General features: G+C 40.1%; 1 protein-coding gene across 1 annotated transcript in view; it reads left to right on the top strand.

Moving 5' to 3' along the window:
- The window catches only part of LOC124125993 (cubilin-like), a 90,151-nt gene extending 76,263 nt beyond the window's left edge, over positions 1-13,888 (top strand). The window contains exons 73-83 of the mRNA XM_048389179.1: positions 895-954; positions 2,545-2,781; positions 3,776-3,865; positions 4,170-4,205; positions 4,330-4,566; positions 6,594-6,689; positions 8,505-8,555; positions 10,079-10,327; positions 10,609-10,701; positions 11,875-11,932; positions 12,354-13,888. Coding sequence (XP_048245136.1) covers positions 895-954; positions 2,545-2,781; positions 3,776-3,865; positions 4,170-4,205; positions 4,330-4,566; positions 6,594-6,689; positions 8,505-8,555; positions 10,079-10,327; positions 10,609-10,700 — 1,148 coding nt within the window. The 3' untranslated portion in view covers position 10,701; positions 11,875-11,932; positions 12,354-13,888. The remainder of the gene's footprint in view (positions 1-894; positions 955-2,544; positions 2,782-3,775; positions 3,866-4,169; positions 4,206-4,329; positions 4,567-6,593; positions 6,690-8,504; positions 8,556-10,078; positions 10,328-10,608; positions 10,702-11,874; positions 11,933-12,353) is intronic.
- Positions 13,889-20,973: the final 7,085 nt, after the last annotated feature.

Genomic DNA, 20,973 nt, shown 5'->3' on the forward strand with positions numbered 1-20,973 from the left:
ATGATGCTGTGGTGGAACCTGAATACTTCTTAAACAGAATTATGACAGAAAATGCATTCAATAGAGTGCAAAAGATGTTCAGTGGTATTGAAGTTTATTGAAACTCTTTATCTTGAGGTTGAATATAATTACATTCAGCCATAAACAGCAAAATGCGGCTATTGACATGCCAACACAAATCCTTCAACTGTAATATTTATTCTGCCTTTTGTCTATGTTTACATCGTAAACTCCGCCAACCACCACGCGCTTGTGACGTATCCGCCACGTCACAGCCCTCACTACGTCAAATCCTTCACTCTCACACGCTATCGGGCAAAAACCGCAATGGTAGCGCTTTTACGCTGGTTGCCTGCTACACAGCGGGGCCCATTTATCAAGCCTGTAGATCGTCAGCGGGTGGATGCCATGGCATAGCCTTAATAAACTCTTGTCTGCTCAGGGTCTAGCAGAGAGAGTGGTAAGCTCGACTGATTCGGATACAGCGGGGAGCTGATTTATTTAGAAGCTGCACTATACTAACACCACAGGAGTTATCTCCCTTTAGGCGTTGTGCCCGCCTCATCCATCTACAACTCGGCCTTTTCTCCCCGCAAATTTATTCAGTCATTCAGTGTATATTTTGTTTCAATGGTCGTTTACGTCACACCAGTAATCTCTCAATCATACAAATTGAATGTATTCGTGTCAAAGCCACAGGTCTGTCAATAATAATGAAAAGAAATGTTGTGGTGGGCATATAAAAGGTAGGACACCGATAGTGTGAAGAAGTTACATTTGATACTGAACTCATGCATGTAGGTTAAAATGTGATGATGTCGATGCTACCAACAACACCCAGATTCCTTGAACGTTACACAATTTGATAATGCCTTGCTGGTTATGTCTTTTCAGATGTCCCCACAACCACTACAACAACTACAACAACTACAACAACAACAGCACCGCCAACACGTACGTATGCATGACATTACCCTTTATGTGACACACCGTCGACTCCCCTTGGGCAGGTCTTGATTCTGACGATGTTTGTTCATTGAAGATACACACTTCAGTATACGAGTTTGAAATGGCATTGAAACATTACCATATGCTTGTGATATCGTTGCTCATACTCCCGACCACTGGTTTGGTGGTCCAGACTGGATTAGCTACTCCTATAGTTGGAACTCTGCAAACATGCAAACAATATCCATTCACCCGAACATGGAGAGTCTATCCTCATGTAGACTTATGTAACCACGTGACAGGCTTGTATTTGTTGGCTTACACGTGTCCGCTTAATGAACATTTAAGCGATGGATGGTGTATCATCTAGTCAGCGGGGTGATTTAAGGCCGTCTTTAAAAACAGTGTTTTGGTTATATCACGGCGTGTCAGCTATACATGGGCGGAACCCGGGATCACAGGTTTCTGGCCGGCCTAAGGTACGCAACTCTGCACAACAATGCATTAGACGACTGTGCCACTCGTTCCCCTTCATGTCATCGGTTAATGTGGCAGTTGCATCGTAATACAAAATCATGATAACAATAGTGTGATGTGCTTAAAGACATTTAGTTTGTTGATCTGTTATAGCGATAGTTACAGTGCGTCATTTGAGATATGACATGCAGTTTCATATAAACGTTGGTATATTTGGATGTTATATGTTCCTTAAATTCCTAAACTATGCAAAGAAAGTCGGGGATATTTTGTTTTGAGGGGAAACTACAGTAAAATACACTAATGTCTGGTAAAGAAAATAAGTGATTTACATGGCAAGAACATACTCTAAGAAATCAAGCTCCCAAACACAACATTGTGACATGCATGAGGCATGTGACCTCAGATAGCACGTGGAAGAGGTGGCATGCCAGATTTAACATTGTCACTCGGTAGTGAACAAACGCATATCGTTTTCTTTGAACCAAACGCTCCGGGACAGTTGATTAAATACATTTAATCATTAAAGAAGCAACGGGATTGATCATGCGATGTTTGCAACGTGTCATAGGCTTATTGCAGATGGGCACATGTCAGAATATTGTTGCCCAAATGTTGCATGATTCTTGATCTGTCATCAGTAGAGTGTGGTTCCGATACCAACAAACACATAGCGTCGATAATCGACGCCACCCTGGACGCCCAACGGCATCAACTTCAGCCCAGGACAGATTAGTCAGAACGATGGCATAACGAAATAAGTTGCAAACTGTCATTCAGAAAGGGGGCCGGTTGCACAAGGCAACTGGTGTAAGAGTACATCATTTGCAAGTCATTTGACGACCTCTTTTATGACCTAGTGTGTCAACACTTCATCACGCCAAGCATTAGAACTCATTAGATATGATCGCCTACTCCCAAGCAGATATGATCACATTTCATCATTTCCATTTGCCAATGCCATGTAGATCAGAAGATACGTCTTGATGGTTCTCAGTATCCCGTACCTTTTGTGGCATAGTCGATATGTGCCTTCGTTATGTGTTTCATACGCTAATGGCGAACGTGTAACGGTATCTGGTGCTCTTCATGATGTACAATTGTCTCTCTGTTTCTCAGCCAACTGTAATGAGACGTTCACCGCATCCAACGGCCAGCTTCGTAGTCCAAACTCCCCCTACCACTACCCCAACAACATCTACTGCCGCTACACGTTTGTGGGAAGTGGACAGACACAGTCTATAACACTGGATTTCACCAGCTTCGCTGTGGAAAACCATGCCAGCTGTAGATGGGATTGGGTCATCATCAGTGGCGGGAACAAGAGGTGTGGCTTCACGGAATTCAGCAGTACATGTACGTATTGTGACGAGCAGACAGACAGTGGGGGTTGTAGCTACTTTAGAGGTAGCGTCAATCAGTCTCACACTAGTCGTCATGGCCTTTGACATTTTCAGTCATTAAGCTATTTTATTGATAATCTTTTAAGAACAATATATTCTATCTATTTACAAGTTTTGTAGTCAACAAAGTTAGCAAGGGTTCATTCAAGATTAATTATTGTCATCGTATATATGCACGGGTGCAGGCTAAAACGGCACCTCCGCAAAACGTCACCGATTTCTCTGGCGAAAACGGCACCGCATTTGGCGAAAACGGCTACTATGTGTCGGGCGAAAACGGCACCTCTATTTTTAATAACGATAACAACGATTTTTGTAGTCACAAAGGATACAGCATGTTGATTTTTTTTCTGACATTCTTCTCGCATGCAACACATCGATAGGCCATTGTGAATAATTGTGACCTGACAGCACCATGTTAGGTCTCTTAAATCAGTTTCAGCTTAAATTGAGTAAAGGTACTTAAAACTTCAAAGCGTATAGTGAATAAAAGTCGGTGAGTAAATTGGAGTAGGGGGCTAATTTCTTATTTGTTTTATTTCACAATTATTTGTGTTTGTAACAGACGATGTGAGTTTAATTTCTATTATCTTTCGTCAAAGCATGTTATGTTTTCACCATAAGTTGAGTTGCGTATAAGCTAAGTTGGATTATAGTTGGAGCAGAGGCTAATTTCTAATGTAAACTTGTTTAAACATCTCACAATTATTGGCCTTTGCAAGTTACAATGTAAGTTTAATATCATTTATTTGACCAAGGTAAAAAAAAAAAATAAGGTGCCGTTTTCGCTCGAGTCGAGGTGCCGTTTTCGCTTGAGTCGAGGTGCCGTTTTCGCCAATCGGTGACGTTTTCGCCCGGTGACGTTTTGCTGAGGTGCCGTTTTCGCTATAACCCTATATGCACTATATGAGTACTTGGCTCATATACATATTGTTGATATTTTACAGATACATTTGTTGGGAACTTTACGGTGGAATTCCGTACAGATGGAAGTGTCACCTACAGTGGATTTGTGGCCAACTACGTTGTTAGTGACGGTATGTACAGAGTGAGTGAGTGAGTGAGTATGGTTTTACGCCGCTTTTAGCAATATTCCAGCAATATCACGGCGGGGGACACCAGAACGGTATGTACAGAGGCTCTACCTGGTGTAAAGAGTTCATGGCTTCACTCAACGTTCTTACTCCACTATGTCGTATAAATAGTTTGATCAAGACGTACAGTCAACTCTCGAAATATCTCAGGTACGAGAACTCGTGGGAAACTGTGTGATCGTGACAGAATGATTATTTGAACAGGATGATGGGCACACATTCTGATACAAGGCATTATGTATTTCAGCTGTGAACGCCACCACGCCCACTCCCGGCAGTACAGGTAAGTTCATTCTTCAATGATACAATGATGCTTCATAATCCTTGCATCCAACTTAACCCCTGCGTATTAAGTAAATATAAGTAAATATTTTATTCATTCTTCACATAGTTATTTGTTGTTCCAGCGACATGCACGGCTACCTTGTCATCATTATCTGGCAGCATCATGAGCGCCCCAGGTGACGGCAGCAACTACTTGGACAACACCCGGTGCTACTACACCTTCACAGCGACATCCTACCCGAGAACCATTACCTTCACCTTCACAACCTTCGAGCTGGAGAGTCATTCCTCCTGCAGATATGACTACCTCCAGTTTAACGGTGGCGTGAAGAAATGTGGAACTATCTCTAATCTCGTGTGTAAGTGTTAGGGATTACAATAATAAAGAAGTTAAGATCAGTTTTTTTTAGATTTTGGTTAATTTCATTGTGAATATCCAAAATGAGTTTTGGAACCAATAATATGTCATTTGTGCTTGGGCAAAACATAGTATTCCTCAATGTCTTTACTTGTCAGTGATCCATTCATATAATTGTCACCGATATTTTGCCTTTTACACACAATGGAATCTGTTTTGTGGGTCAATTGAGACTGAAATTTTATATTTCCGTGAATATACATTAGATAATTGAGAAAATTTGGAATGACAGCTAAAGTTCCTGGAGCCCGTATTCGTAAGGCGATCGAAGGGCTACTGTCGCTATGTTGAAAGGGCCCGTCGTCCTTATTACGATGATTACGTCATCTGACGTCGAAACTAAAACCTGACATCTTTGTTCCAACTAAAAATGACTTTTATCAATAGGATCGGATGTGACTTTCGCGAGGGCCGTCACGGAAGTCACATTAAAAACCTATTTGTGACCATTTTTCGAAACAAAAATAATGAAATTTGGCATGCCTCTGGTAAGTTATGGGGACTCAACATTTATGTTTTACGATATCTTAACTAATGCTCTTGATATGACTATACCCTTCAATTCGCCCAACATTCATTCTGTGCTCTCTGTGAAGATCTCTGAAATTGCTGGACAAAAGATAGTTGACATTCATTTTTTCTTAGAAGCCGTCATGATTCGTTCCATTCGTTGTGATTTTATTGTTTTAAATGTTTGTGAAAATGTTTAACAAAATCAACTTATCGTGGCAGGGACCTTGCTTTAAAAAATGTTTTGGTAAATATATCAGTCATATTTTATTGACAGGATCTAAAGCATTGATTCACTTCCAGCCTTTAAACTGAGAACCATGCATGCGAAAAACGTCAGACGTCAGATTATCAAAGGTCGAGGTACAATTTATTCAGACGTATTAAAAGCGGGTCTTTCACTCTCTGGAGATTATTCCAGATCTTGATGTAGAAAGGTGTCAAATCAAAATATAAGATCTGAATTTAATTATACTGATAATTATCATAACGGTCATCATGTCAGTCCAGCTACTTATGGGTTCTCTCCTGCTACTGTGTACATGCTTAAGACTTTGGTAGTTAGCACAAGGCCATGTCAATGAGGTGAACAACAGGGTCCGAGTGCTCAACGTTTTACTTGTGTCGTGTGCATGAGTTTATATATTACATTTGAACCGTATTACAAAGTTGTTTTTAAACAATTGACTTCAATATCTTTTGTGCGTTAATGGAGTTGTAAACGTTACAACCGGTGCGCATGCGGTGATTTATGCAGAGTGTGCATACCGGCTTTTCAGTTTCAACTCCATGAACGCAAAATGTATTGAAATCAATTCTTATGAATAGACACATCAACAATGATAACTTCACAGACTGATTATTGTGTCATTAACACGCAAAACGCTGTTGACAACAATAGTGAGTGAGTATGGTTTTACGCCGCTTTTAGCAATATTCCAGCAATATCACGGCGGGGGACACCAGAAATGGGCTTCACACATTGTCCCCATGTCGGGAATCGAACCCGGGTCTTCGGCGTGACGATCGAACACTCTCACTACTAGGCTACCCGACCGCCCCTGACAACAGTAGGAAGTCAGTGACATCGTTCAGCGCAATAATGAAACAAGAAGCCAGCTCATTCTATTTTCAGAATTTGTTGGTGGGAGTGGCCAACACATAAAAGCAAAGACATTGTTTGGCTATCCAATCAACTGTCAAGCAATCATTATTTTTAGCAATATTTCATGTTTCTTTCTTCGATGCAGGTGAAGAAACATATCTGACATTTAGTTACTTTTATCATATTTTTGGTCATATATCCAATTCTATTTGTACAGGAACTATTTCAATATCCCACCTAATCGAAACAGTTTGTTACCAATTGAAACTGTAGACTACATATCCAGGTGAGCTACCATCTTTTTATTGTACTATTGCTTTCGTTATGTATCCTGGGTGTGTGTCTGTCTCCAGATACTGATACGATGAACGGCCAGTACCGTGTCACCTTCTACACTGACTCATCAGTCACACGCCGTGGCTTCGTGGCCACCTACCAGATCAGCGACGGTAGGTATCACGCATTGTTATGCATTTATTGTATTCTGCAACCACTCTGCATTTAAACCCATTACACCGGCTTTCCATTAGATCTACATCTGTCAGTAAATGCTTCTGGTCAGCTCGCTTTGCATTGTGCAAACGTGAAGTCATATATCAAGTGCTTTTTCACATTACAGCCTTTTTGTTCGCCATGTTTTACATTAAATTGGGTCTTTTGAACATATCAGCTGGGGCACATTCTTCTATGTATTATTGTCGCAAAATATATCTCTGATCGTGACAGACGACATCCATGGGTAAGTGGAGATGGCTGTGTTTCAGCGAGCAGCTGAAGAGGCTATACATTACACAAGATCTACTCCATGTGAGTTTTCTGTCATAAAAATGACGGCGCTTTGTTTTGTCCTCCGTCATCTACTTTGAAATGTTTCGAATATCCTGTTAAACTGCAAGGTCCATGACGGTCTATGATTCTACAACTATTGGGCCGAAGACGGGATTTGTGTCACCAGCTGCGATAATGGAAACAAAACACTTATGGAATCACAAATTGTAATGGTTTGACAGTTTGTCCCTTTCAATTCGGAAATGGACAATATTGTAGCCCTTTTTTACTTTTGGTTCTGAAGATGAAGATAGACCCTCTGAATGTTGCAAATTAATCTACATTATGTCTGTAATATGCACCAACGATGAACAGTTGAGACACACGGTAATATAATGTTGCTTGGTATGATTTGTGAATCATGAGACTCGTGGTATCTATTGAAAATGTTTTTCAACATTTTGACTTAAGCTTTAGGATTTTCATTATACTTTCGAACCAGTTGCCAAAATGCTGACCTTCTGCAACGACGTCATCAATGGTGATGATATCTATGTTCTACGAAATGATTCAGTTTTTCTTCTCTGACTTTGTTTAGTTTCGGATTTAAGTTTTTGACATATTAAAGTCAGTTGTCAAAACACTGAGTAAAATTCTCAGAATCAGCAGCCTTCAGTCATGGCCAGGAAAATATAAATTTAGAAAAGTAAACACTGAAGGGTTCCAGGGTCGTAAACTTGGAAATCTCATTAACTTGTATCTGTAGTGTATGTAATACGAACTGATTTTAAAAAAAATCATCAACTGTAGATCTAAATATGTCCACACCGAACCGAACACCCGTGATAAATGTGTCCACTACCACTATTTGTAGAAAAATCATGAACGAAACTTTGGTGTTTAGCTTACGATTGATGTGGATGAGATATTCAACGTCCTAATCCCAAAATAGACTCGGATTAATCATATTGATTAATAGAATAAAACATAAATAGGCGTGAACTAAGTAAATGTGATAACAATTTATACTTTGCCTCACGTCAAGGAGATAACACTGGTATTATTCAATAATGTACATTCTCCAAGATGTTGTCGTTGGGATTTGGTAAAACTGCATTGCCAACTTGCATCTATTCAGTATTAATAATAACGGATATGTTTTCACAATTGACGATAGTATGATCATTCAACAAAACTGATTTGAGTTGTCACATAGGTTGACAGTTTAGATCGATTTAGCCTTTCCAAAATGCATCATTTTAACAAGCACCACCAACATGTGTTAATTTATATTAACATTATTCCGAAACCTTATGTCAAGTATGATGGAGTTCTCCGTCTCATGTGTAAATACTAAGCATCTGGGTAATACGCTCAATTTGGTTTGAAGCCCTGATACGCATAAACGAATCTTAAGTTTAGTCTAGGTAAATACAACAAAATGTGGTTATGTGGTTGAGTTGAGTAAAAGTAAAAAGTGTTCATTTCAATTTCAGTTATTGACGCAGCAACCACCAGTCTTCCCGCCGGGGTACTTTCAAACAACGGTGAGTGATAAACTCCCGAGTCTAGTGAACCTTTCACCTTTTCTACAGAATCGACAGATGGGGTTGGTTCCTGTAACTGAATTTAAGGGGAATATTTTTAATTTTAGGCAGAAACTGGTATTTTCTTTTAACTGTGTAATCAATGTTAATTCATAATAAAAATTATGATTCAAGGTTCTGATCCTTGTTATTGAAAATGTATATGAAAATAAGATATACAAATCTTTATATCTGATTTTAAAGGAATGTTTTTTGCAGTTTACTTAAGAATTGACTTTCACTTTGTGTGAGTTCATTGGAGTATGAACCTTCATCGAGTAGGGCCAAACTGTATGAACGTCGGAGCTGACATACAATGTTTGGCCCTTACTCGATGAAGCTTCATACTCCAGTGAACTCACACAAAGTGAAAGTCAATTCTTATATTTTTTTATCACAATTTCTTACCTCAAAGATGTAGGCCAAGACCTTCTCACAATTGTATATAATAGGTGTGACTTCATGTTTACACTGACAGCGATACAACAACCAGCTTTTTCGCGGAATAAGATAGTTCCTCAAAAACAGAGGTGACGTGGATGCTCAACGTGCTCTTCAGAAACATCTTACACAAAACATTTATTCAAATAACACACCATTAGATGAGAAAGGTCTGTTAAGAACTACTTCAGTACGTCAGTTACAATGACAGTGCGTCGTAATACATTTACATCAAGTACAAGACGTCAAAATGGCCGACACGATATACGTGACGGGAGAGATTTCGGGAGTTGCTAATGAACCTATGGCGGTTACATGTTTTGATCATCATTGATCAATTGGCCGATCATTGAAAGGTGATGAAAGATGTGTCAAATAGTCACTAAGGTAAAGTCATTGATTGCTGTAGACTGTCACTGTCAGCCTTGACACGGATCGAGTCGATACTACGATAGTTTGGATGTGCATTTCTTCGTTTTGTTCACAAGGAGGGTCGTAGCGAGGATATTCGTGAACGATCGTGCAGTCAAACTCTTTCAAGATTCTCAATGTATACTTAAAGGCTGAGTTCAAAATTAAAGGGTCTAAATTATCAGAAAGAACTAGTGCTAGGGAATTCCCAGGGGTTTTCCCAGGGATGTGGAAGTAGTCCGTCAGTGTTTACGAAAAGAAAAACGTATGCACGTCAAATTGTGTCGTTCATACACTTATGAACATCAATTTCGCGGTCATGTGACCGACCTCTCGTCCAATTGAAAACACGTTTATCGTGTGAAACTTCAAATTAAAAACATATTCTGTATTAAGCTTTTAGAATAAACATGAAACAAAGTCAATAGCCTTGTACAGCACATGTGGACACAAATAACTTCAATAGTATTGCTATCACAAGTACACGATCATCTCGGGCTATATTCTGTTATTCATCTTCATTGGCCATTCAATTTGTCAATTGAGAGAAAGCTAGAACGTAGAAACACTGGGGTTTAACGTTCTCACTGAAGCTGTTGTTGTGTTAAACTACAAAACGGCTTTCTATCCAGGTGCCTGTGGCACAACGCTGACATCTTCCACGGGGCGCATCTACTACCCAACTACCGCCAGTTACACCAACAACGTCCGTTGCCAGGTGACTATCAGACCTGGGGCTGGACAGACATTCAACGTCACCTTCACAGACTTCGACCTCGAGTATCACTCCACCTGCTACTACGACTCACTAGAGTTCCAGATGTACGGGGTCACCTCTACGAAGAACTGCGGTCGCAACAGAGCAGGGCTCACTCTGAGCTGTACGTACTTCGCTTCTGAGAACGGAATTTATATCCTCGAGTATATACAGATCATTGATGTCACAAACATAAGTTTCAGTTTAAACTGAGGACGAGAGTAGTCCATTGTGCAGAGTAACCTCCACCCACTCACTGCAGTTTTATGAAATATAAGAACAAATACATAACAGCCATGCCTCTGAGGACAGCATTAATTGTGATGTTGTTTTAAATTCATCAGTTCTTGAATGTGAAAGTTGCCTAGTTAACTTCTACAGTAAACATGTCTCCAACTGTTGCAGTCCCCTACACCAGCGGTGACATCGTGATGTACTTCAGGAGTGATGGCAGCGTCACAGGAAGAGGCTTTGATCTCAACTATCAAGTGATCTAGGGTGAGGCATGGGATGTGTGAATGACGAATGATATGATGTCACTTGCCACTGTTTGGAATAGTGAGTAAGTATAGTTTTAAGCCGCCTAGCAATATGCCAGTAATATCACGGCGGGGGACACCAGAAATGGGCTTCACACATTGTGCCCATGTGGGGAATCGAACTCTGGCCTTCGGCGTGACGAGCGAACGCTTCAACCACTGGGCTACCCCACCGCCCCTGTTTGAAATAGACTCACAACCGAATCCTCTTGGTTGGGAACAGGGGTCAAGGGACTGTTCAGTGAATATTGCTCTTTCACATGTACATAACATTGCAGTTTGTCAACGTGTTGATCAGGCCATTGGCAAATAACATGTCCGCAGTAATGCGTAGTACTTTTCCAAAGTTCACAAGGATCATGTCAATAACGTAGAATATCCAACCAAAAACAGTAATTGGACAGAATAATTTGTCCAGCATCTGTTGTATATTAACCAATTATGTCATAATAAAAAGCCTAAATGTATTGTATTGTATGTGAAGATCATCTGTCCATCTATCAACATGTGATATGTTGAAATAATTAAGTTGGTGTTTTCAGATCAGTTTTTCAGTTTTGATGCAGAAAAATGATAAATCGCTGAAGACACATAAACATTATCAATTTTGAAAAGGTTACACTGAATGTGTTGGAGTAGGTCGTCTTTTTTATCTGTATCTGTGTCTGTCCACAAACATTATCCATCAACTGGTCCCATGTAGCTGACTGCAAACAATACTTGGCAAAGAGATGACTTAAGCCCCTTTAGATCACTCCCATAGTCCTTGAATATTAACACATTGATGACAAAGATAATTATGCAGCCCAAACTGAATTTGCTGCCAAGGGAAATGTTGAGTGGGTGTGGGTGAGGTGGGGACTAGGTACACGTGGTTGTGTGGTTATGTGTGTTATGTGGTAGGGGCAGTGACACTATGTGCAACTACACAAAGTAGTTCTCGTATAAATAGACATATGAGTGAATTGAGTTCTACGGGTTTTGGAACAGTGCCAGCGACGGTCCTCCAATATTAAAACAACTTGTAAAATTGTGAAACAACTCCTTCACTTTATGTTTAAACAATTATGTTTCAAACCTTCACTAAGGATCATCCTAATGACCAACACTAATTGAATCCTATTCTTTTCAGGACAAATATGATTTTCCTGTCTGTGGGCTGCCTCCGGAATCTGCTGTTATTGCCCCGCCACCCAACCCCCTCCCCCCTCCCCAAAGTTTCATAAGTTTATAAGTTTTTCTCTTTGATTGAAAGCAGTAGAATCTCGGCACTTATACACAGCAGAGTCTCTTCGTGTGAACACAGCTGAATATCTTACGCAGCAGTAGCAATTTTAGTAATTTGGTTCACATTTCGTTTTTACTTTCATGTTGGTGGATTCCAGACTCGCTATCACTGGACTGCCTTATCCAGAATCTATTGTTTACAGGCCGCCGTAGTATGCCAGGAATATTATCGGGTGCTATACGTGGTGCAGGACGTGCTAACACTTTTTCCGAACATCTGATGTCGTCATGATTTTCAGTGATCCATGCGTTGATAATCAACCATACTAATAGCCTGATTATTCTGAAAGCGGTGTAACATGAGTGTTGATGAGACGAGTCTGTCAGTTATAACGGTGTTACATGAGTATTGATGAGACGCGTCATTCAGTTATGACGGTGTTACGTGAGTATTGATGAGACGCGTCAGTCAGTTTCAACGGTGTTACATGAGTATTGATGAGACGCGTCATTCAGTTATAACGGTGTTACATGAGTATTGATGAGACGCGTCAGTCAGTTATAACGGTGTTACATGAGTATTGATGAGACGCGTCATTCAGTTATAACGGTGTTACATGAGTATTGATGAGACGCGTCAGTCAGTTATAACGGTGTTACATGAGTATTGATGAGACGAGTCTGTCAGTTATAACGGTGTTACATGAGTATTGATGAGACGAGTCTGTCAGTTATAACGGTGTTACATGAGTATTGATGAGACGCGTCAGTCAGTTATAACGGTGTTACATGAGTATTGATGAGACGCGTCTGTCAGTTATGACGATGTTACAAGAATATTGATAAGACGCGTCAGTCAGTTACAACGGTGTTACATGAGTATTGATGAGACGCGTCAGTCAGTTATAACGGTGTTACGTGAGTATTGATGAGACGAATCAGTCAGTTATAACGGTGTTACATGAGTATTGATGAGATGAGTCTGTCAGTTATAACGGTGTAACATGAGTATTGATGAGATGAGTCTGTCAGTTATAACGGTGTAACATGAGTATTGATGAGACGAGTCTGACAGTTATAACGGTGTAACATGAGTGTTGATGAGACGAGTCTGTCAGTCACAGCAGTACACCATCAGCCGCCCAGCGTGAACATATACGCATCATTAACACCTGTCTGATGGCAGTTTACACGTGGAAACAATCAATATGTAATCGAAATGCATATAATATCGATAGTACCTAAACCTTCAATTTCTTTTGCCTTTGTCCTATTATATTTTTATGTGCATGTGCCTTCCGTGTTGTTACACCTTTCTTCCTAGATTAAACGTCTCTATTTTGTAGGTTTTCTTCATGTTTTTCCCTTTCTGTGAACCTTGTTTATAAAGTGTCCGTAATCGTTTTGATCAATGTCAGTATTTTACAAATCACTTCTTTTTGGTTTTCAAGTTGCCATGTCACACAACATATCGGTGATAATTTTGACGAAATTCCAACTATCAATGGGCCGTGTACTTTGACATATTGAAGTTAAAGCCTTGTGAACTCATTTGCGTTCATCATATTTAGTTCCAATGTGAATGTCGCATAATACCTCGCATGTCCAGTACCCGCAGTTTTCATTCTAACGCCTCATCTGTGGCTAATGTTCAATTATGGTGTTTTAAATGGTTAACCAATGCCCCCTATAGTTTGTCAGCTGACGAGCAGTGTATGGATGTAACCTGATTATCCAGTGATTTCTCACACCCGTTATGTGTCATCATTCCAATCAATCGATAGCGTGGACGTTTATGAATTTGTCGCTCACATTTAGACACCCATTTGCTAAGACGAAGATATATTATTCTTGATGTTTTAATTATATGTTGTGCAACTATTTCAGTGCTATAATAATAAATGCATGTTCGAATTTGATATCAACTCCTTGTAATCATTTCAGTGTTTGTTCCATGTCTTAGTGCATCTAAATACTGTCAACTACTACAAAACAGTTATTAAAAAAAGATAATAAGTAATTGAATTGCTTTCCATTGGCTAACAGGAGAATACTTGCTGGTGTACACGCAGATAATGATTCATTATCATCAAGGTTTTGGAGAGAGTAAAGGTTTTCATTTAGTGTAACCAAATAGCCGGCAGAGTATCCGTTGGTGTTGTCATGGTAATAAATGCCATCACAGCAAAAAGGTGTAGGTTTCCGTTTTCCGGAAACCTTCCGGATACCTTCAGCAACCTTCACTTTTCTTGGTACTTTCGGATATTTCTTTTTCACACTTAATTTCCGGAATGTATCTGGGCCGGAAGGTATGCAGAAGGTTTCTAGGTGTCCGAACAACGGAAACCTTTACACCGTGTTCTCTGTGCATACTCGAAAATTGGCCCTGATATGTCAAGTATATAATGTGTTGTACCTGAAATATCACCACACCTTTTCAGCATCGCTGATTGGTTACCCACCGAATGATGGCGGAGTTGGCTGAAAACTGGGTTACCCTCACACAATACAATGTAACAACATAAACGAAGTCAGAAGTAATAACAAGATTATATTTGCATCCGTTGTAGTGATGCAATGTAAAATACCGACATTAGTGGACTGATTAAAAAGTTTTGTCACACATTTTGAAATGAAGAATATGATTAAAAATCAGAATGATTTCGTGCGGATGTGCCCTTCTAAATGAGGGGCATGTCCATCTGCCATTGGATAAAACATTTACATGCCTGACTCTCGACAGTGAGATGGTAAATAGTTGCCTGAATCAGACAACATAATAAAATTTATAACCTTACCTTACTACCTTTTATTTAATTAAAATGACTCTAGCCTATGTAATTGTAATCAGGTTGAACACTTATTGTGTTTTGCAAATTGAAACGTATCACCTGTATACTTCTTGGTGAAATTGGATAAGTCTAACACTGTATATAGCTTAGCATATTCCTCTTGATATTTCTTAGGCTCGATGAGTAGGACTTGCGGAAAATACAGCAGTGAAAAATAGTTATGTTCCTCATGAAGGAACCTAAAGAGATGGATTTCTCGTATATCGTACCTAACTGTCACATAGTTTTTGTACTCTTAATAAATGAAATGCGATATGCCTTGAGATAATTTGATCCATGACATAAATCTATAACATAAAGCATGTGTGTCATACCCTAATGACCCAGGGGCGTTTTTCAGTGGTGCACAGTGGTTAACTCAAACAATGTAACACCATGGATACATTTGATCATGTTGATGTTTGAGACAACATTTAAAATATACAAAGGTAGTGATACAATGTTGCCAGATTGCTATGAAAGGTTACCAGATGGCTACAGGCTGATGGTCAATGTCACTGATACAGTGTTGCCAGATGGCTATGAAAGGTTGCCAGATGGCTACAGGCTGATGGTCAATGTCACTGATACAGTGTTGCCAGATTGCTATGAAAGGTTACCAGATGGCTACAGGCTGATGGTCAATGTCACTGATACAGTGCTGCTAGATTGCTATGAAAGGTTACCCGATGGCCACAGACTGATGGCCAATGTCACTGATACAGTGTTGCTAGATTGCTATTAAAGGTTACCCGATGGCTACAGACTGATGGTCAAAGTCACCGATACAGTCTGTAAATAACGTGTCCATAACCAATTTCTGAAAATGATGACGAGCTGTTTTACATCGGCTCACCCTTTCAGCCTACCTAATTCTCCGACCAATGGTTTATCGGAAATGTTACTAAGAAAGTCAACCACCCACTGTCACGGAACATGTGTAACACAGCCATTTTCCACACGTGAAAACACTTGGCGCCTACGAAGTTGTCCAAATGTTGAATGACAAAAATATTCCACCAAATGAAAACACGCATAACTCATAAATCCTGATAAGCACAAACATAAATCCTGATAATAACAGGAAGTATTCCATCAAACGCATTGAACACAATAACTACCCAGCTTAATTTGTTCTTGAAACTCCCTTCATAACAGCGGCCTATGCAAGCACAATGTTCTAATTATCTTGAGGCAACAGTCGGCAATCTCATATTTTCTCTTTTTTTCTTGTGGCGTCAGCACTATGTTTGCTGGTTGCTTTCCAACATAAAATATTAATCTTGTCCAGTTCCAGTCAAACGACACTTCAATTGTGTGACAGTGACACCAACTTGAATGTACTGTTGTGACCTATCGAATGACTAAAGTTGTGATATACAACAGATATAATCAAATACAATAGAATAAATCGTTATTGTTGTTATAACAGTGAACCAGTGTCAAATACAGTAAACTACGGTTATATCGAACCAAAAGGAACCACTAATTTTAGTTCGTTATAACCGTAGTTCGTTATAGGCATATATACAGCATAACTACAGCAATTTTTAGGGGCAAAAAAGTAAGTTCGTTATATCCGTCAGTTCGTTATAAGCGTGTTCGTTATAACCGTAGTTTACTGTATGCTACAAGACACCGTGCAGTTATGTTTTATGAATTAGAAGGAACCTATACTCAGCAAATTGATTTTCCCAAAGGAAGTGATGGGCTTACTTGTTTTGCTTCACATTGCCAAGGAATATAAATATCTCTTAGCATAATGTACCGTCAGATTTCAACAATTTTTGTATGTGTTTCTCATTGTAGAACTCTTTAAGAAGGAAGCAATAAATTGAATTCATCACTCCTGTTGAAGCACCAATCTGGTCGCGTTAATCGGTATTTGACTTGCCTAAGTGAGTGAGTTAAGATTTATAGTCACATCGGCAATATTTCAGCCATATCGTGACTAAGACTTGCTCAGACTTGGCAAATACCGATCAACTGAGACTCAGTTGATATTTCCCCCATTGAAAAGATCCACTGGTGATGAATCCTCTATGTCGACTTTAGAAGATTCCCCACGCTCAATTGTATTGTTCAGTTATATGCGAACATTACGCAAGAACTGTTGTTTGTGAGCACATGAGAATCTGGACCGGCCGCGGATATTCACGACAGACTGAGACTTATATGTTCAATACTGAAGATCAGCACCCCCTTAGGCAAACACCCGACCAACCCTATGAGGTTGTATTATTCTCACAATCTGAGAGGTGGAATATGCCACAGTGAACTATTTGACAGGTTGGACAAGAGACAAAGAACAAGGAAACAAGTAAGAATTAATTTATTTCACGATTTGAGGAAAACGTCAAGACAGTACTGCACTAACTATGCTTCCAACCATAACAGTGTAGACACCGTGCTAGCACAGTGACCACGCGTTACAGTTTGCATGTGTCTGTGTCAAAGTTTCTAGTTTGAGTGGGGATCAAATTTCGGTTGGTAACCGTCAATGTTCTGATGGATTTGTGCATTACATCGATTATTGGTTCTGGTGTTTGAAACAAAGAACGTTATAGATTTATTACTCACAACAAAACTGCTATTATTCTTTCCCTAAAGTGGTAGATATCATAGTGCGTCTGGCCACATCATCACACTACCACCACCAAATCCGTCCACTTTCTGTATGCAGTTTTGTGCATAACGTTCCCCGCGACGCCTGCAACTCTGTGGCCTTGACACCCTTGATGTCGCAGGTGCGCGCGAATACTTTCAGCGCGTAAACAGTTCCTCATTGTCTGGGCTGATATCCTACTTAATCCTGGTATTGCCGTGGTTGAAGAGGTGGCCTTGGTGGTTCTTTCACGTGTTGTCTCGTGTGTCTGATAACGGTTCCACAGTCTTGTAATGGTGCTTAGTCCTGAAGCTGAAAATAATTCTCCCGTATGCAATCGGCGTTGCTGCGTTTGGCTTCCGTCAGTCGTAACATGTTTTCGCTGTTCACTTGCTCTAAGATTGTGATGGCAAGCAAATGAAAACCCAACGTTTTTATAGCCCAACAAGTGATGTTGCACGTACAGGTCATGTCGTTCAGACTCTCACATGGTTGTGTTTTTATGTTATTTTCCATCTTTTCACCAAATTTCTGAAGTACCTCATTCTTTCCATACATACAAGGGGCGTTCAATATGTTTTGCATCTTCAAAATGAGACCATGTCTCAGAATATCTTTTGCACTTTTATTTTTCAATATATTCTCCATTCACCTCAATACACTTATTCCATTTGTCCTTCAAGCTTCTAATACGACTTTTATAGAAATCCGCACGTCTCTGTAGCAGCCTTTATGTCCTCGTCATCCCGGAAGCGTCTTCCACGTGGGGCAGATTTCATTTTCCTGAACAGGAAATAGTCACTGGGGGCTCAGTCTGAGCTGTAGGGTGGGTGATTTAACTGCTCGAATCCACATTCACATATGGCGGCCTGTGCAATTCTCGACTTGTGAATCGGAGCGTTGTCATGCAAAAGTAGAATACCACGTGTTGACATCCCACGGCGTTTCTGCCGAATAGATTTTCGCAATTCTTTCATAACATTAGCATAATACTGTCCATTGATTGTAGTTTTGGGTGGCATGTAATCAATCAGTAATATGCCTTTTGCATCCCTTACCAGCCGATGGTTGTAGTGCTACACTTCCTCGGAGGCGGAGAATTGGGGTGCTTCCATTGCATGGATTCCAATGTAGTTTCTGGGTCCATGTTTTATCACCTGTCACTAGACGAGAACGAAATCCGGCTTCATCAGCAGTATAGAGATCCAGCAGGTCTCAACAACTTTCAGTTCTCTGATGGCTATCTTGTGCTCTGAGGTTTCTAGGTATCCATCAAGCAGATACCTTGGACATACCAAGATGCTCATGAAAAATGGTTACAACAGTTCCAGCTGATATTTGGAATTCCCCAGAAAGTTCAGATACTTTCACTCGTCGGACAGACAAAATTCTTCTTTCTATAGCTGCAATGGTTTCCGGTTGGGTGGAATCTGAAGGCCTGCCTGACCTTGGGTCATCGTCTATGGACTCCCTACCCCTTTTAAACTGTAGAGACCAACGGCAAACTGTGGAATAGTCGAAGCCTCACCCATCACTTCACACATGCGATCATGGATTTCTTTTGCTTTGCATCCCTCCTTGGTAAGGAACTTTATTACAGCGCGTTGTTCATGTTTGAGAGAATTCATGATTGTGACTACCCTTAGGGGAATGAAGCTATCACATCTAACTTATTGTTGTGCCTGAAACTTGTTATGACACGTGTCAACCTGATGTTATGACTAATGCCACACCTGCCAGTTGACATTGTTTGTGTAAACACAAATGCCCAAGTTGCAAACCTAATTGAACGCCCCTCGTATCAATCCCAATCCATGCAGAAATGACGAATTCATTTTGGGTATGGATTTTGCATGGATGTCGGCAACGACTTTTGCGTGTTTGTTTTTTTGCAGAGTATACATACGGATATATTGTACAATTGTAACACTGATCCACGACTACTGTATGGTTGTATTCTCGTGGACGGTCAAGTGATAAACGTACAAGTAGATGGTGTGTTGTAGTGAATTTATGAATTATGAACGTAAAAACAATAGCCCCGTCGTCAATTCATCGTGCATACCTATATGTCCCAGCAGCGTGCCAGCAACTTATGACGGTGAATACGAATCCCACATTTGCTTTGACCTGCTTCACTTCGGTCACTTGTTTCACTCACTCCCTCAGAAGTTCTGAAAATTCAGTTATATAGGTCAGAATTATGTCTTCATTTGGGTTACAGCAGATGGTATTTCCTGCAGATGCCCAGGAGCTGTGCCTGTACCTCCAGATCGCGGAGTCTCAGGTCAACTACCTACTTGACACAGCCAGCGTTGAGGAGATTCCCCAAATAGCCAACCCTTAGTCCGACACCAGTAGGAGAATAGACATTATCAGAAAGAATGATATTGACATCAAGTACGTGAATTACAATACCTGATCTAAACGACTGTTCACATGTGTTGCTATACCAACAACACAAAGTCGAGCCTTTTCACAAGCAACAGTCATTCTGGAGGAAGACAGCTGTAGTTTACTTAAAATCTTTGAGCTTTGGACCTATAATTGTAAATGACACCCCATTTATAGGATCCAAACTGTGTTTATCTAACGCTTGTAGAAATGGAAGAGAAAATGATATCTTGAGATTTTGTTTACGTCGAGACAACCTGAATAACAACCTTCACCTCATGTCAACAATAACTATCATTATGCGCATTATGTATTTACTTAAGAATTAAACGTCAGTTTGGATGGGTTCATTGAAGTGTGAACGATTTAAAAGCGCGTGTTAAACTGTGTGAACCCCCGAGCTTGCGAGCGCTTTTAAATCGTTCACACTTCAATGAACCCATCCAAACTGACGTTCAATTCTTATAATTTTATATTTTGTAGTTTACTGGTCTCGCCGAATAATATCGTTACACTGTTTGCTTAAATTTGAAGTCCTCTGGTTTCGCCGAAGAACTTTGCAACAATGTTATTTTGTCGGTATTTGCCAGCTCTCGGTAACATGCGTTTCCCCACTCATACTCAGTTACGCAAAGAAAAATAGTTCTTTGAATATTTACAACATAATCTAGAAATATGTCAACATAATTTCATTCTCTGAACAAATTTACGATCAATATTTGGGATAAATCAAATCATAAAGATAGGTTACAGGAAGGTGAACAAAAATATAAACATGACCTCGATGCACCGAGGCGAGGTCAAGCGCGGATTTATATATGACGTCACATAAGTTTGTAAAGAGGTGCATTTCGAGTCGAACGGGAGCATGAGGATGGAATTATACTTACTGCTGTTGAAAATGACGTTTATGGAGCAGTTATGGAAAACACCCCGACGCGTGAACCCTCTCACGGCACTAGCAAATTGGGAATATCACCGATTTATGAATGTGTTGCTTGTGTTTGGATAATCGCAAACCAATTCGGACGATGCAAAATGGACTGCTGGGAATTGAACGGAGTGCTCTGAAACTTATGGAATACTGTAAGGAACATTCTCGCAATCTCGCATTCTCGCGATCTCGACCTTTGGAAACGAGGTAAATATGCCCAAAACACGAGAATGCGAGATC

Source organism: Haliotis rufescens, unplaced genomic scaffold (genome assembly GCF_023055435.1).
Source record: "Haliotis rufescens isolate VD_foot unplaced genomic scaffold, xgHalRufe1.0.p SCAF_8, whole genome shotgun sequence".
Lineage (NCBI taxonomy): Eukaryota > Metazoa > Mollusca > Gastropoda > Lepetellida > Haliotidae > Haliotis > Haliotis rufescens.